This window comes from Rhinoderma darwinii, chromosome 7, assembly GCF_050947455.1.
Source record: "Rhinoderma darwinii isolate aRhiDar2 chromosome 7, aRhiDar2.hap1, whole genome shotgun sequence".
Taxonomy (NCBI): Eukaryota; Metazoa; Chordata; class Amphibia; order Anura; family Rhinodermatidae; genus Rhinoderma; species Rhinoderma darwinii.
Genome location: NC_134693.1, coordinates 10,961,101 through 10,978,360, shown reverse-complemented (window position 1 = coordinate 10,978,360; position 17,260 = coordinate 10,961,101). Strand labels below are relative to the sequence as shown.

General features: G+C 46.0%; 2 protein-coding genes across 17 annotated transcripts in view; one reads left to right on the top strand and one right to left on the bottom strand.

The window, feature by feature from the left end:
• DOCK7 (dedicator of cytokinesis 7) overlaps window positions 1-17,260 on the top strand; it is a 126,673-nt gene that overhangs the window by 32,349 nt on the left and 77,064 nt on the right. The window lies entirely within an intron of this gene.
• Window positions 2,412-13,095, bottom strand: ANGPTL3 (angiopoietin like 3). The gene is made up of 7 exons (XM_075832731.1): window positions 12,436-13,095; window positions 10,198-10,308; window positions 9,478-9,592; window positions 8,610-8,729; window positions 6,553-6,648; window positions 4,783-5,049; window positions 2,412-3,430 (listed from the first exon to the last, which is right to left on the bottom strand). The coding sequence occupies exons 1-7, from the start codon at window positions 12,925-12,927 to the stop codon at window positions 3,243-3,245; spliced, it is 1,389 nt and encodes a 462-aa protein (XP_075688846.1). The 5' UTR covers window positions 12,928-13,095; the 3' UTR covers window positions 2,412-3,242.

Here is a 17,260-nt window from a genome sequence, read left to right as displayed (position 1 = left end):
AGACGGGATGTGAGAGAGACAGACGGGATATGAGAGAGGGACAGACGGGATATGAGAGAGAGACAGACGGGATATGAGAGAGAGACAGACGGGATATGAGAGAGACAGACGGGATATGAGAGAGACAGACGGGATATGAGAGAGACAGACGGGATATGAGAGAGACAGACGGGATATGAGAGAGACAGACGGGATATGAGAGAGAGAGAGACAGACGGGATATGAGAGAGAGAGAGACAGACGGGATATGAGAGAGAGACAGACGGGATATGAGAGAGAGAGAGACAGACGGGATATGAGAGAGCGAGACAGACGGGATATATGAGAGAGGGACAGACGGGATATGAGAGAGAGGGAGACGGGATATATGAGAGGGAGACGGGATATATGAGAGGGAGACGGGATATATGAGAGAGACTGGATATATGAGAGAGGGACAGACTGGATATATGGGAGAGGGACAGACGGGATATGAGGGAGACGGGATATGAGAGCGAGGGACAGACGGGATATATGAGAGAGGGACAGACGGGATATATGAGAGGGACAGACGGGATATGAGAGAGGGACAGACGGGATATATGAGAGAGGGACAGACGGGATATGAGAGAGAGGGAGACGGGATATATGAGAGGGAGACGGGATATATGAGAGAGACTGGATATATGAGAGAGGGACAGACGGGATATATGGGAGAGGGACAGACGGGATATGAGGGAGACGGGATATGAGAGCGAGGGACAGACGGGATATATGAGCGAGGGACAGACGGGATATATGAGAGAGGGACAGACGGGATATATGAGAGAGGGACAGACGGGATATGAGAGAGGGACAGACGGGATATGAGAGAGAGGGACAGACTGGATATGAGAGAGAGACAGACGGGATATGAGAGAGAGACAGACGGGATATGAGAGAGAGACAGACGGGATATGAGAGAGAGACAGACGGGATATGAGAGAGAGACAGACGGGATATGAGAGAGAGACAGACGGGATATGAGAGAGAGACAGACGGGATATGAGAGAGAGACAGACGGGATATGAGAGAGACAGACGGGATATGAGAGAGACAGACGGGATATGAGAGAGCGAGACAGACGGGATATGAGAGAGCGAGACAGACGGGATATGAGAGAGGGACAGACGGGATATATGAGAGAGGGACAGACGGGATATGAGAGAGAGGGAGACGGGATATATGAGAGGGAGACGGGATATATGAGAGAGACTGGATATATGAGAGAGGGACAGACTGGATATATGGGAGAGGGACAGACGGGATATGAGGGAGACGGGATATGAGAGCGAGGGACAGACGGGATATATGAGAGAGGGACAGACGGGATATATGAGAGAGGGACAGACGGGATATATGAGAGAGGGACAGACGGGATATGAGAGAGGGACAGACGGGATATATGAGAGAGGGACAGACGGGATATGAGAGAGAGGGAGACGGGATATATGAGAGGGAGACGGGATATATGAGAGGGAGACGGGATATATGAGAGAGACTGGATATATGAGAGAGGGACAGACTGGATATATGGGAGAGGGACAGACGGGATATGAGGGAGACGGGATATGAGAGCGAGGGACAGACGGGATATATGAGAGAGGGACAGACGGGATATATGAGAGAGGGACAGACGGGATATATGAGAGAGGGACAGACGGGATATGAGAGAGGGACAGACGGGATATGAGAGAGAGGGAGACGGGATATATGAGAGGGAGACGGGATATATGAGAGAGACTGGATATATGAGAGAGGGACAGACGGGATATGAGGGAGACGGGATATGAGAGCGAGAGACAGACGGGATATATGAGAGAGAGAGTTTGAAGGTTATTAAACAGCAAGATGGTGAGATATTAGAGAGCGAGAGACATGAAGAAACATTAGAGGGAGAGATACAGATACTGGAGAGAGACCTGTCCCCGCCTGTCCCCGCCACCATTCCCTTTTAGATGTGATTCTTCTATATTCCGTTCTTCTCTCCCGCAGTGGTTTGGCCCCTGGTAATGGACAGGACGGGCACACACGACACCCGTAGAAAGTTTAGACAATGGAATGTTTATTGCCTCATCTTTATTATCACAAAACATATGAAAAATGTCCAGCAATGTAATCTATAAATGTCCATATAATAATAATCTTACAATTATACCATAAAAAACCTGCAGAGAAGCCTGATGTGTGTCCGGTGTCTGCGAGAGCTGCGGTTATTAATATAATAAGCTTACAGTACAGAAGTCAATATGACTCAGAGATATTTAAGCCGCCATTGCTTAAAGCTTCAGTCTGACTACAACGAAACGCTAGATAAATACAATGGAAATCGAGGTCTCCTACAATCTTAGGCACCTTTAAATATTTCAATACACTAAATTTAATCCCCCCCCCCCCCCCCCATTACTAGCGAGTAAAAAGTCTGGAACCACCCAAAAAATCTGTATGGGTTAGAACAACACGGCTGCTTCTTCCACAAACAGCGCCACTCTTGTCCATAGGCTGTGTGTGGTATTGCAGCTCAGGTCCATTGAAGTGAATTAGGCTGAGCTGCAATACCCTAGACAACCTGCGGACAGGTGCGGCGCTGTTTTTGGAAGCAAGCAGCCATGTTTTACTAATCCTGTACAACCCCTTTAATATAGCGATGCCGCCATCTTGAAGGCGACTTTCAAATGGAAAGGGTATCAGGATCCAGACTTTTTCTCGCCTGCTACGTTTTCAGGCATGATTTAATACCTTATAGCTGCTACTAAGGTTAGTTCGTTATAACATTTAGTCACTTGGATTGTGCGGTGGTTTATACAATATTCGCTTGCATATTATGGTACGTATTAAAAATGGCGTCTACCGGAAAGCGGTTTTTGTGTTCGCCGTCTCCTGGATCAACGTAGTGGGAAAATAATGGGTTAAAGTTGATGGACTCTGTAAGTGATGAGTAACTTTCTCCCTCTATAATAAGTCATTGGTCGGTGGTCTGGCGCTGCTGTGTGGCCCCATGTATCCTAGTGATGGGTCATGAAGAACCCTTTTGGGTCATGGACAGCGGCTCGTACTGATGTGGACCAGTCCCGTCTACACTCCACATGGAATGGTCTCAACAGTCCATTACGGTCTGACGTTCGTCACCCGGTATCGAAAAAGTCCTTTTTGTTTCATCTGTGTGGTCTGCTCCTCCGCCGCCATTCAAAGTGTCCCTGGAGAACCATCCCAAGTCCTTCCCGCTACTCAAAGTTCTCCAGGTCGGTGCGGTGGAGCATCATCTTGGTGGAGCGCAGCGCGTACATTCTGCCCTTCTCTGGTTTCCAGGACAAGCCCTGCCCCCGTCGTCTCTCTCCTTTCACCCTCGATCTGGGTTTACTGTATTTTCCGTTCAGGTTGGTTCCCCCGCAGGAGGTTTTCCACCATCCACCTGCATCAAATAACATTCATCATTATCATACTCATTTTTGTCCGTCTTCCCGCTCCCCCCCGTTTTCCAAAAGTCACCATTTATTTTTATTTTTACGTCGATATAGCCGTATGCGGGCTTGTTTCTGGAGTTTGTAACGGCACCAATTATCGTACCTTAGGCGGTGTTCACGTGCGGCAAGAGCGACGCGCTAACTCAATTTTGCGGGTCAATACGATTTCCAAATTTATATATTTTTTATCATCAAGTACTACTTTTACACAAAAAGAAATTGTTTAGAAATTTTTCCGTCGACGGAGCGATGTGAGATGTAGTTCTATTGGTACCATTTTGGGGTGTATGCAACTTTTTGATGATTAAAAAAAAAAAAAAATTCCATTTTTTTTTGGGGGGGGAGCTAATGCGTTCACTCAGCGGGTATAATAACGTTATATTAGAATAGTTCAGACTTTTACGGATGCAGTGATACCGATTTATGTTTATTTTTTGACATTACTTTGGCGGAAAATGGGCAACTTTTTTTTTTTTTTTTACTTTTTTTAAATTAATTAATTAATTTTATTTTTTTACTTTTTTATATTTTTTATTACTAAAAGTATTTTTTACATATTTTCTTTTTCGTCTCCTAGAGACAGGGCTTAATAGGAGCAGAAAGGTGGCAGACCTAGGCCCCCAGGCTGCCACGAGAACCATCGGCACGCCACAATCATAAGGGGGGGGCAGTGAGGTGACGGAGTCGCTATTTACCGCGACATCAAAGTGGTTAAGCGGCCGGGATAGGCGTTTTCTCCAATCCCGGCCGATAGTGCAAGGTGATTCTCGCAACGTATAGAGCGGGCTCGACCCATGAGCCCGCTTCTTTCTACACAGTCCCGCCAACTATGACGTACAGTTACGGAAAATATCGGTAAGGGGTTAAGGTGGCCTTTAGATGGCTTCCGGCCCATATACATGCACACTCAGTTTGGCTATTGAAATCCAACATGCCCGTTCCTGCTTTCCCGCGACATCTGCTGTTGGGGAGAGTCGGGCACCCCCATACATAATAGTCTAATCGTCCCGCCAACATCAGTGGGTTCAGAAAACTTTGGTCTGTATCCGTTCTTAAAGCGTCCCCTATTATGTTCATATCATATAAAGTCACAAGGTCACTAGATAAAGCGACTTTTCCCTTTGTGTAGGTATTATACAGATCTATGGCCTGCCGACTGTTCACACCCGCGATGTCGGATCGCCGCCGTCACTTGGACGCCATGTCACTATTGTACTGTGAGGGCGTTGAGCTCATACATAGGATTGGCAGGAGTGATGGTGGAATGTTACAGAGGCCGATGCTGTGTTCTGGCCATTACCTGATGACGTTTCGGCAGGACACTTGAGATGTTGGGAGTGGTGATCGCTGGTGGAGAAGGGGAGCGGGGTGTGTTCCGGCAGAGCGCTCGGGATGTTCCCCAGCACTTGGGACAGTTGCAGCGTGTAGCTTGTATCTTGGTTTCCGAGTGTGAATAAATACTCCACGAAACGATTGTTGTGCTTCCAGTCCTGCAGCTCTATGTGCAGCATGTAATCCGCTTGCTGCGATAGAATGAAGATCTTCTTAAGACCCAGCCAGAATTCACCTAGAGAATGAGAGAAAGCTATAAATCCACAAGGGACGGAAGAGAGGTCCAAATCACAGGTGCCCCTAAAATGTGCCAAGGTGTAACACCGTGTCCGCCAATAAAGGTTGTTATTTGTATAATAAAAACATTTTCTAATATACTTTCTGTATCGGTTCCTGATGGTTTTCAAAATCTCTGCTTGCTGTCGTTGAAGAGGTGCTCGGTTCGTTACTGTACAGTGATCAGAGCTCTGTCTTGTAACGAGCCTCGCACCTGTGTGTCCATCCCATGAGCAAGACAGGTAAAAAAATGAAGGTTTTTATTGAATCAGCAAGCAGAGATCTTGAAAACAGTAAGGACTTCATACACAAAGTATATTGGAAAATTGTAGAACCTTACACAAAGAGTAAAATGTTTTTCTTGAGACTGGAATACCCCATTAATCTGGTTCTGCTTCGGAATTTAGATTCTAGATCATCTAGATTGTAAGCTCTGCTGGAGCAAGAAAGGATATGAGCTGTCCCCTTTATGCCGGGGGAAACCCACATGACAGTGCTCATAGGGGACATCACCCAGCTTTCCATGAACCCTGAATGCATATGTCTACATTGTTACTGTCTCCTCTCTTCCTTTTCCCAGTGTCAGTCTCTACTTGTCATTCTTGCATTCTATTCATGAACCAGCAAGCTCAGGCTGAACAGAGCTATAGGTCTTGCCCACCTAAATGTAAATTGATTTTGAAATAAAATTTGCGATGATCATCCCCCAAACTTGCTAACGAAGCCATAGTCATCAGCACAGAGTTATGTGAATGAATCTATATTTATAGCAGTCTCGTGCGGTGGACGTCGCCCCCCGGTGGCGGGGGGGGGAGGTTTGACCCAGGCGGGTACAGTTCAGTTACATCAGTTAGTTTTGGGTCGGAGAGCAGTGATTTATTAACCAGTGTAAATAAAGGCGTTTCAGTCTGACCCGGCAGCGGCCCGCAGTGATTGGCCCTCTGGGGTTGGACGATGGGTTTGGACGCTTTTGTGCCTCTTTAGATAAATATGTGATTATTTTTTTTTGGTCTACATGGACCGTGATGCAATAGGGACGGCAGGTGGGGTGATCTGTGTGTAATACAGTAAGAGGAAATGCAGAATATGGGGCCATGCGGGTCATGGGCTCGTTAAGTTGGTTTGCCTCGTTTGAAAGAACATTCCCTCCTATTATCCTTCCCAGGGAAAGCTGGGTTACAAGCTCCTTAGGGGTTGACATTCAGCTTTCCAAGACTCCTGATGGCAAATCACAGGCAACTGTGCCATTCAGAAGTCTGGGAGAGCTGGGTGATCACCCCTGTGGAAGCTGTAATGCTTATTGGTGGTCACCCAGCTTTCCCAAGTGCTGATATAATCAAGAAGTATGTGAATATCATTTTTGAGGGGAGGACGACTCTCAAGATTTGTAGCTCTACTTTTCCGGCAATGTGAATATTCACTTTCTTAATAAGTAAGACGCGACATTACTCGATGAACCCACCTCCAAGGTCACCAAAGCCTTTGGCGTAATCTTCCCACGTCTGGTTAAACTCCACGGATCCATCTGTCCTCCTCTGGATAACCGTCCATGCCGCGTCTTAAAGGGATAAGGATGATTTAGGTCTAATGTAAGCTGAAGGGCACATACAACGGGCAGTGCTTTATATCTCAGTGACTCCTTGGTTGAAGATGAGTATTAGATTTAGTGTCTCGAAATTCTATCTAACCTGCATATAGTGGGTCTTTTACCATATTTTTACATAATTTTGCTCTTTCTCCCCCTCTCACAGCATGCTGTTCCTCAGCCTGCAGCTGCACCCCCCTCCTCTCCCTCCTTGTCTTCTATTTACTGTATTACTATAGATGGATTTTTTGGTTGACTGAGGAGGTTTCTGAACATTTAGGTTGCGTTCAGACAAGTTTAATTTAGTCACAATAATGGGTCCGTTTGAAACCAGCCGTACCGAGAGCCTACAGGCAGTGATGGGAAGTACAGGCTGCTGGAAGGTGAGGAAGATGCCGCTTCTCAATATACACAGTTTCATATATATATAAATGCTTTGAGCTGACAGTAGATTTGAAAATTTACCTCTAATCCGTCCAGAATTACAATATTCCTAAGGCGTTATTCGCATGAGCCCGTTTCACGTTCGTGCGCTATCCGTTTAAATAACGGACAGCACGCTGACCAACGGAAATCAATAGAGCTATTCACACGTCCATGTTATTTCACGGAGCTGGTGTCCGTTGCGTGAAACTCGCCGCGTATTCTATTTTGGTCCGTTTTTGCGGACCACGTTGCCCATTGAATGGGAGCGAGAAAACAACGGACCACAACATCCGTGTGCTGTCTGTGTTTTACGCTTCAGTCACTAAAGAAATGCAGAGAAAAAGTAAAACCAGGAAGTGCGCGCAGATGAGAAATACGGGCGAGAAAAACGGATGACACGCAGAAACCACCCTGACGCAACACGGACGTCGTATGAATGAAAAAAGGCCTGTGTTTTTTTGCGGACGTAAATCGGACACCCTTGTGTGAATAGGGCTTTACTATCGGGACGCTTGTCAGTAAGGCCTTATTCAGACAAACGTAGAATACGTCCGTGTGACGACCGTTAAGACAACGGCCGTCACACAGACGCATGTATTTCAATGGGGCTCTTCACCCGGCCGTTGTTTCAATGGACCGTGTGAAGGGTCAGTTGAAAAATAGAACATGTCTTATTTTCTTCCGTTTTCACGGATCCCACTATAGACTCAAGTCTATCTGGATCCGTGAAAACGGGACGCGCACGAGGGCAACTCGGACGTGAAAAACTGACGTCTTTCACGTCCGAGTTTCCCCACGTTCGTCTGAATAAGACCTAAAGGTAAGTCCAAACAGAGCGGTCCTGACAGGGTCGCAATGAGGTCAACAACTGCGCCGGCTCCATAATCGGCCCGGCTGTCAACTAGCCTGTTAATGGCCGCGCGCTATTGCGGGTAAAACGGCCCTTTACCTGCAAAAATCGAGCAGCTATTTATCAATACACCCTTTATGGCCACAGGATTTTGCAGGTAAAGTGCCAATTTACCTGCAATAATGCGCAGCCATTAACAGGCTAGTTGACAGCCGCTCCGAACATGTGCCGGCGCCGTTGTTGGCCGCTTCAGGACCGCTCCGTTTGGACCTATCCTAAGGGACATTGCACGCATAGACATCTACAATGACCGGAATACCTTTCTATCTGAAAATGTTTCCTATTGTTGCAAATATGAGTCGAGTTTATCGCTGCAGGTGTAATAACTGGACGATATGATGGGAGTTCAGCTCCGGAGGAAAGACGCCACTATGTACAACCTTTAATTGGTATTTGCCCCATTCCCAACTATTCTTTTTTTGTTTCTTTTATATACAAGTTTTGCCGTTCTACTATTCAATCCCCACTTTGAAGCATTGAGTTTTCCAGTGCAGCAGATACATGGAGTGGTCCCTGGACTGGGTCCCCCCTTGTATGTCCAATATAAAAATTCTGATCAATTTTGGGAAGATTTTCAGCGGTCCGTTTCATTGTTTACCTGCTGTAAATTGGCAGTAGACGCTGAACTCTGTGCTGTTGTTTGGTCGGACGGTGTAGATGCCGCTCAGCCGCTCGCCCTGGTTATAAATGTCATTGCAGTCCCGCCGATGGTCTGAAACTGCAAAACATGGAGGTCAGGAACGTTACATGGAGAGATTTGACTTTTAGTAATCATTGTTATACGTTATGACCTAAAAAAGCAACATTGTAATATTTCTAAACTTTGTTTTTTTTTGCATACTTTTCCAGTTCTTTGGATACAGCCTGCAGTGTAAAGAATGGAGGGTTTTCATTCTGGTTGCCATTGCTATGTCCAGGGTTGTGTATGTGTTTACAGCTTCTCCTGTAGTCTAGTAGGGATATACGAATATACATAAAGCTTTTATTGCAATAAATATTTATACATGGCTGTAACAACCAGGATAAAAAAAAACCTCCATTCTTTACACTGCAGGCTGTATTCAGAAAGTTGGAAAACAGAGCAAAATGGAATACTTGCCGGATTTTAGGTCACAAGTCGCACACTACACGGCTTCTCATAGACAGCCATGTAAATTGCATGGGACTTGTGTGCGACCGGTCTTTAAAAGGTCATGAAAAAAATCGTGAGTCGCAGTCGCGTGATACTCGCACAAGAACACTGTCTAAAAAAAGTTGCACGTAAATCGCTGCCATGCCGCAAATCAGTCGCATGCGACTTACATTTAAGTCTATGCCGTAAAAGTCGCTTGCAATATATGTGACCAAAAATGTTGTTTTTTTAGCGACGCCACAGACAATCATTAATTGCGATTTCTATGTCACGCGACCAAAGTCGCCGTGTAGCCCTAGCCTAAAACGCGTGAGCAATGCGACAAAATCTTTACCATTGGGATCCTGCATCAAATCGGTTGCGTTGCTTGAGTCGAAGGACAACTGGTCGTCGACTTTATGGCTTCCCGGTGAATTCTTCCTAGTGTCGACGATGCTGACATTGCTGATCTGGAAGAGACGGGTTCACGCTAAATATTCGCTGTATTTTCCAGAACTTAAAGAGGGTTGTCCAGGATTAGAAAAACATGGCTGCTTTCTTCCAAAAAACAGCACCACACCTGTCTACAGGTTGTATGTAGTATTGCAGCTCAGCCCCATTCTCTTGAATAAAGCAGACCTGCAATACCAGACATAACCCATGGACAGGTGTGGCGCTGTTCCTGGAAGGAAGCTATGTTTTTCTAATCCTGGACAACTCCTTTAATTACAGACATCTGACATCACTCGCCAGAGACCACAGGACTACTACTCCTAGCAGAAAGGGAGATCTCTTCTACATACCGCTTCCTGTTTGTAGAATTGAAAATGATAACACTGTACCTTTAAATGCTGAAATGACTCAACATAGAAGTGGCTAGATTTGGGGTGAAAAGTGCTATTTGTTCAACCCCAAAAGACCTGGTGATGTCATCAGAAAGTGTTGCATCATGCAGGAATATCCTGAGTGTCTGGTGACACAAATAATGACTCCGGCAGCAATCTGGCCGCCACCGCCGGTTACAGGGGACAGGGGTGGGATATGGAAAGTGTCTACGTGTATTTCGGATCGTTACCTTGTCTTCAAGATCCTTGATTTGGCTGTTCTGGTTATCCAGTTGCACGTTCTGATCTGTGACGACTTTCAGTAGACGTTGGATGTTCGTGTCTTGCTGCTCCACGTATTGCTGGAACACAAAAGTTTTGGTGGTTGATGTTAATCTATTATGTTTTTTCTTGTCTTTTGTTTTTTAATTAAAGGGGTGGTCCAGGATTAGAAAAACATGGCTGCGTTCTTCCAAAAACAGCGCCATACCTGTTCGCAGGTTGGGTCTGGTATTGCAGCTCGGCTCCATTGAGTATTTTTTGGAAGAAAGCATCCATGATCTTCTAATCCTGTACAACCCCTTTTAATTATCGGATAGAACGCAACAAATTCTCTCTCTTCTGTCAATTGAATGTCAGTTGCTCCTTAGCGACGCACCTCGAACAGTGGTAAATAGCGGTGAGTGCTGACAATATGGCCGTTTTTGGTCTATTGCTAAGGAGCAAGTGATATGACTGCAGGAAAGAGGCCAAATTTACGGATACAAGGGCAGGTTATAATACCAGTCCCAGCTGGAGGCGGACGCAACGCAATGTTATACAGGGGAGCAAGTGACGGAACTTTGTGGGACTCACGACGAATCTTACTGAGGCTGAACCTGCACTTTAATCTTTATATACGGAGTTATGCAACTTTCTAATATACTTTGGGGCGTGTGATTGGTGCAACTCTGTAATGACTTTTTATTAAAAATGATTTTTACTTTTTGAGATACAGCTGCCTTGTATCCTGTATCCGTCAGGTCAGCGGGACTGACGGGTTCAGTGTCCAGCGGGTCCTGAGTGTTTCTGACCCGCAGGATCCACCTGTAATCTATCACATCTAAGTTATGAACGGTCAGGACCCGCTGACACTAAACCCGTCAGTCCCTCTGATCTGACGGATACAGGATACAAAGCAGCTGTATCTCAAAAAGTAAAAATCATTTTGAATAAAAAGTCATTACAAAGTTGCACTAATCACACTGAGATATATATTTGTGTTTTCAAAAGTGCACACAGCCTTTAATTCATTACCACGTTCAAACTATCTGCTTGCTGTCAGTGAACGTAAACATTCAGAGACTGAAAACCTGTACGCACCTGAACATCTCCCGAGTTTGTTACAATTGTATCCAGTCTACACAATCCTCTGTGAGCTGAACAGCCTGGACTTCAGACTGATACATTTCACCTGCACTGATACATTGTAACAAGCTATCAGCACAGGAGTGGGATTTGTGCTGCTCATTGTGTTGTAGTATTGGATTGTTATATTAGATACGTTCTAATGTTGGTGGATAACAGAGGGCATTAGCTTGCGCAGTGATGGATTTGAGTTTTCCGCCTCCACATTGCTTTTATTATAGTCTAATCCCGGGTACAGAGAGCAGCGGATTATCCAGTTTGGTGGTTTTCTGATTGGATTAACCTGGGCATAATCCGAGCACACTAGTTCTATCATGTTGGCATATAATGATCATCCGGACAGACTGGTTCAGTAACCTCTGTATTGCCGACAAGACTGGGCGCAGTGGTTACCAGATTTGTGCCATTTGGATTGCTTTGGCTCAGAGGGGGGTCTGATCAATGTTTATGACGTCCGATCCCCGTTTATGACGTCATTATGCCCTAATAGGGACATACGGAAAGGGGTTTCCAGATGGGTTAACGTTTGTATGCAGCGTTTCTTACATATGAATTGTCTATACGTTCCATGTAGCCCTTCGTTAGTTTTGTCCATATCTGGGAAAGCTGAGTACAACCAATAGAACCCACCATTACAGCTGACACTCCGCTTTCCCTGTCTCCTGAATGGCAAATCTACCTAGACTAGCAGTGACCCATCCCCCGCTGCCGCATAACATGGCACATCATGTCACTATTGGACTGTATTTGCTATGACGGACATGTGCAGCGAGCGCGACGCTTCATCATCCGCAGCAGATGTTCATTGGTGTTCACATCCTTCCCAGTTTAGACTATAGCAGAGAATTGCTTAAAGGACAATTCCATAGTGTAAGGCTATGATCAATACTGATTCCTTTAGCTGCAGGATTTATCTAATAGAAATGTGGATTCCAGACCACCGTAAACTGTTGTGAAACTACGACTCCCAGCATGGCCTGCAGCCAATGGCATTGGTTCTGATATTAACACTATTGGGGAATTGTCCTTTAAGCGATTTCTTGATTTAAGCAACTCTACTGTTGATAGGTGGAGACACTTACTTTCAATGCGGCCACTTCTTTGTGGTCCTGGGATTCTTGATGGCCCTCGGAGATCTGATTGAGCTTCTCCTCCAGCCGGACGATCTTGGCCTGAAGCTGGACCTTGTCCTGCAGGAGATGTTCTATCTGGGAGTAGATTTTACTCGACAGGTTTTTCAGCTCCTCGTTGTTTTCTTGCAACCTGGACGTCTTCTCCTTGAGCTCCTCTTCCTTCTCCCGGATCTCGTTGGTCTGCTCCGACAGGTCGTAGAAGGATTTGTCGAACAGGTTGAGCTTCTGAAAAATCTCGTTGATCTGCCCTTTCGTCTTGTGGACAAAATCCTTCAGGCCGTGGCCCAGCTGCAGGAGGCCGTTGGCCAAGATCCTCACGTCGTCCAGCATGGCGAACCGAGATTTGGATTCTGCGGGTAAAGGATCGAACTGGCCTTCCTCGTGTTTCTCAATGGACGCGGAGAAGACCAAGGGCAGGAGGAAGAGGATGAAGACCTTCATCGCGCTGCTGAGGGATCTGCTGCTGCTCGTGTGTCCGTCCTGCCTGACTATTAAGCTATATATATATGACGGCAGGGATTAAGCGCAGACACTGCGCGGGTTGATAATTAAACAAGACGCATGAACTAATGTAACCTCTGCCCAACTTTTTTTTTTTTTTTTGCTTTCCGGAAGGCGGAGCTGACAACATAGCCTGGAGGAAAAAAAAATGAAAAAATGTAATTCATGATATAATCCAAATGCATAAACAATCATCGTCATCGCGGTGGCGTCTGGGACGGCCTGACCTTTGTACATAGTAAACTCCCTCGTTATTTAAGAATGTGTAAAGATCTACCCCCCCCCCCCCCTTCTTCTTCAAGGAGACTTGGTAGGAATTTGCTGATTTCTCGGTATTGTTGCATTAGTTAGGGGGGGGGGGGGGGGCGCTCATACAGTTTGTGCTTTTTGATTGCAAAAAGTTTTTTTTGTCCAGGTTTCTGTATCCCTTTGTAAACACTGGCGTCACGCGGTTTCCGTATTTACAGGACCTTGACGGATATTGGAGATCCCTCGTGATCAATTATGATCCTCCTTTTATTTATTTGTTTATTTTATTATTATTTTTTACTTTTTTTTTTTACTTATATGGGTCAGTCATATTTCCGTCGTCTGTTGTTTTTTTTTTTTTTTTTTTACTGGCACGCTGCGCTATTCTGAACCTCAAGGCTGCATGCGCACGTTTGAGTATTTACCTGCGGAAAATATGCAGCAAAACCGCAAGAAGTTCGCAGCAAAAAAACGCACTTGAATGTGCGGTTTTTGATGCGTTTTTCAGTGGGTTTTTTTACGCTTTGCTGCGTAATTATCAGCGTTTTCATACTGCGGGTTTTGCTGCATATTTCTGTAGAACTAGAGGGATAGAATTCGCATGCGGAATAGCAGGATAAATTGACATGACGCGTTTCGGAAAATTCGCACCGCGAGTCAATTTCCATCTCGAAAAATACCGCAGCATGAGCTTTCCTGGAATGTCAGTGACTGTGCTGGTACTGTATTACTGTGCGGTTTTGCCGCACGCAAATCCGCACGGCAAAACCGCACGTAATCCGCATCGTGTGCATTCGGCCTCTGGGTCACTATTTTACACCAATTCAGTTTTTTATTCGGTTAGTTTGACTTTTTCCCAGTTTACCCGGCAATAAGCTCTGTACTAGAACCCAATAGAAAAGAGGCATAAAATGTAAGGTGGCAGAACCAAATTTTTAGGCGCCATTGTTACCTGGGATGTATCTCTAGCAAAATTCCTTTAATGCAGTTTCTGATAATCCAGAAAGTTTGATGATCCGTCTTTTTGTTTCCAAATTGCAAAACAACCTGCAAAGAAAAAGAAAAAAATGATCCAGTGCTTGTGAAAACAACGTATTAGTTCTACTCGTCCACGAATACAGTAAAGGGGCTCTCTTCCAAAAACAGCGCCAAATCTATCCACGTCAATCAAGCTGAGCTGCAATACCAGACACAACCTATTGACAGGTGTGGCGCTGTTTGTGGAAAAAAAGATGCCTTTTTTTGGGGGGGGGGGGTTTACCCCGTGTTTATCTTTCCCTATCCCTTAGCAGCACATCTTTAGAACGGGAGACCTCTTACCCCTCCCCCACCCATTACCCACGCTCCTCATTAATCTGCCCTATTAGAGCATATGGACATCATAGAGGTTGGTCCCGCACTTGGGACCCCCCTCCTATGATCCAGTCTAAGAGCAGCTTCCATTCTGACGGGCTCGGAGTGTCCATGTATCATATAGACGGTCATTCATCTGAATGGCCACCATGTAATACTAGATTTCCTGCCCGGCTGGCTGTGGCCACCCCAAAAAAAAATCAGCTGTCTGCTGGGACTTGGACCCGCAGCGATCGGCTAATTTCCATGCGCCATACCGAAGACTCCGTTTCTCTAATGACACAGCCTCTTTAGCGCACAAGTCTGTGAACGTCTTATTATTCTTGCGCCCAATCATACGCTGCCGCCGTCGGCTGTGATGCTTTGCGCGGCGTTACTTACTTGTTTGATCTTCTTCACTTCCCGTTCTGACTTTTTCCGTCCTCGTCTGTTCTGCTTTGTGCGGCCGGGGTGTCTTCGCAGGGTTGTCTGGTAACCCTCGTACCCTTTACATTTATACTCCAGCCCTGGGGGTGGGGGGGGGGGTTGCATAATGCTAAAAATACCACAGAAGGGGAACTTTCTGCAATTTTCTTATTTTTTTGTCTGAGTCATATCCATTGGGTTACCTTACCAAAAACTTCTTTACAAAAACATTAAAAAAAACAAATACATAAAAAATAAAAAAAATTCCTACGCATTTTATTGTTAAATATTTTCTTGTAATCGGGATTCGTGATGAAATGTAAATACAGTCGCCTCTTTGCTGTTTATTTGACTTTGAAGCGTTTCCACTGAGATATTTCCGTCACATCTGCTCTTTATTACAGACTGGATGCAGCATTTTTTTTTTCCTTCCATGACTTTTCACCCAATTTCTGCTCGCCCGGCCCGGCACTATGACATACAAACATGTCTCCTATTCTCAGGACAAATGTCCCTTTCACAAGACTTGGCCCTTTTTATAAAAAATGTTTTGTTCTTCGATGAACCCGAGTAGCCCCTTTCCTAAATCTGTTATTTTGACCTGTCGCATGTACAGTCCCTGGGATAAGGACACAGGTTCATCTTTTACACACAGTTTACAATAAAGATGTATCCTTCTTAGGCTATGTTCACACGGGGTATTTTGCCGAGTTTTTTGACGCGGAAACCGCGTCGCAAAACTCGGCAGAAACGGCCCGAGAACGCCTCCCATTGATTTCAATGGGAGGCGTCGGCGTCTTTTTCCCGCGAGCAGTAAAACTGCCTCGCGGGAAAAAGAAGCGACATGCCCTATCTTCGGGCGCTTCCGCCTCCGACCTCCCATTGACTTCAATGGGAGGCAGGAGAAAGCGTATTTCTCGCTGTTTTATGCCCGCGGCGCTCAATGGCCGCGGGCGAAAAACGGCGCGATAATTGCCGCGAAAATCGGCGTGCAGGGAGAGGAATATCTGCCTCAAAGTTCCAAACGGAATTTTGAGGCAGATATTCCTCCCCCAAAATACTCCGTGTGAACATAGCCTTAGAGGTCTTATATCTGTCAGGTCTTCAGGAATATATATTTTTCTAGGACTTATTTCAGTATTTTCACATAAAAATTGCTCTTCCCCGGCTCACTCATAGAGAGAGCCTTTGAGTCCTATTATTCCCACCCACTCATAGAAAAAGCCTGTGAGTCCTGCTTACCCCCCTACTCCTAGAGGGAGCCTGTGAGTCCTGCTTAACCCCCTACTCCTAGAGGGAGCCTGTGAGTCCTGCTTACCCCGCCCACTCAGAGGGAGCCTGTGAGTCCTGCTTACCCCGCCCACTCAGAGGGAGCCTGTGAGTCCTGCTTACCCCGCCCACTTGTAGACAAAGCCTGTGAGTCCTGTTAACCCCGCCTACTCCTAGAGGGAGCCTGTGAGTCCTGTGCTTACCCTTTCCACTCATAGAGAGAGCCTGTGAGTCCTGCTTAACCGGCCCACTGATAGAGAGCCTGTGAGTCATGCTTACACCGCCCACTCGTAGAGAGAGCCTGTGAGTCCTTCTTACCCCGCCCACTCATAGAGAGAGCCTGTGAGTCCTGCTTACCCCGCCCACTCATAGAGAGAGCCTGTGAGTCCTGCTTACCCCGCCCACTCATAGAGAGAGCCTGTGAGTCCTGCTTACCCCGCCCACTCATAGAGAGAGCCTGAGAGTCCTGCTTACCCCGCCCACTCATATAGAGAGCCTCTGAGTCCTGCTTACCCGGCCCACTCAAAGAGAAAACCTGTGAATCCTGCTACTTCAACCAAACACAGTGTTTGACCGCATCCCATGTATACAAACTCATACAAGAAAAGCTGTCAATCACTGTGTGTGGGTGAGGGAAGCAGGACTCACAGGCTTTCTTTAGGAATGGGTGGGGGAAGAAGAATTCAGATTTTCTCTATGAGTGGGTGGGAAAAGCAGGACTCACAGTTTTTTTTCTATGACTGGGTGGGGGAAGCCCTATTTCTGCAAAGTGATGGCATATTGCAAGGATATGTGATCGTTGGGGGTCCGCTGTTGGGACACCCGCTGATCTTGAGAATATAGGGGCTGCAGTGCTTATTTAATGCTGCGTCCCCTTCTACGTTTTCCCTGCACAGTGGCGTCCCAGCAGTAAACAGTAAATGAGCTGCAGTGCTAAAGCAACGTTGCGGCCCTTCAATCACAGGATCGGGAGGAATCCCAGCAGTTTGACCCTGAC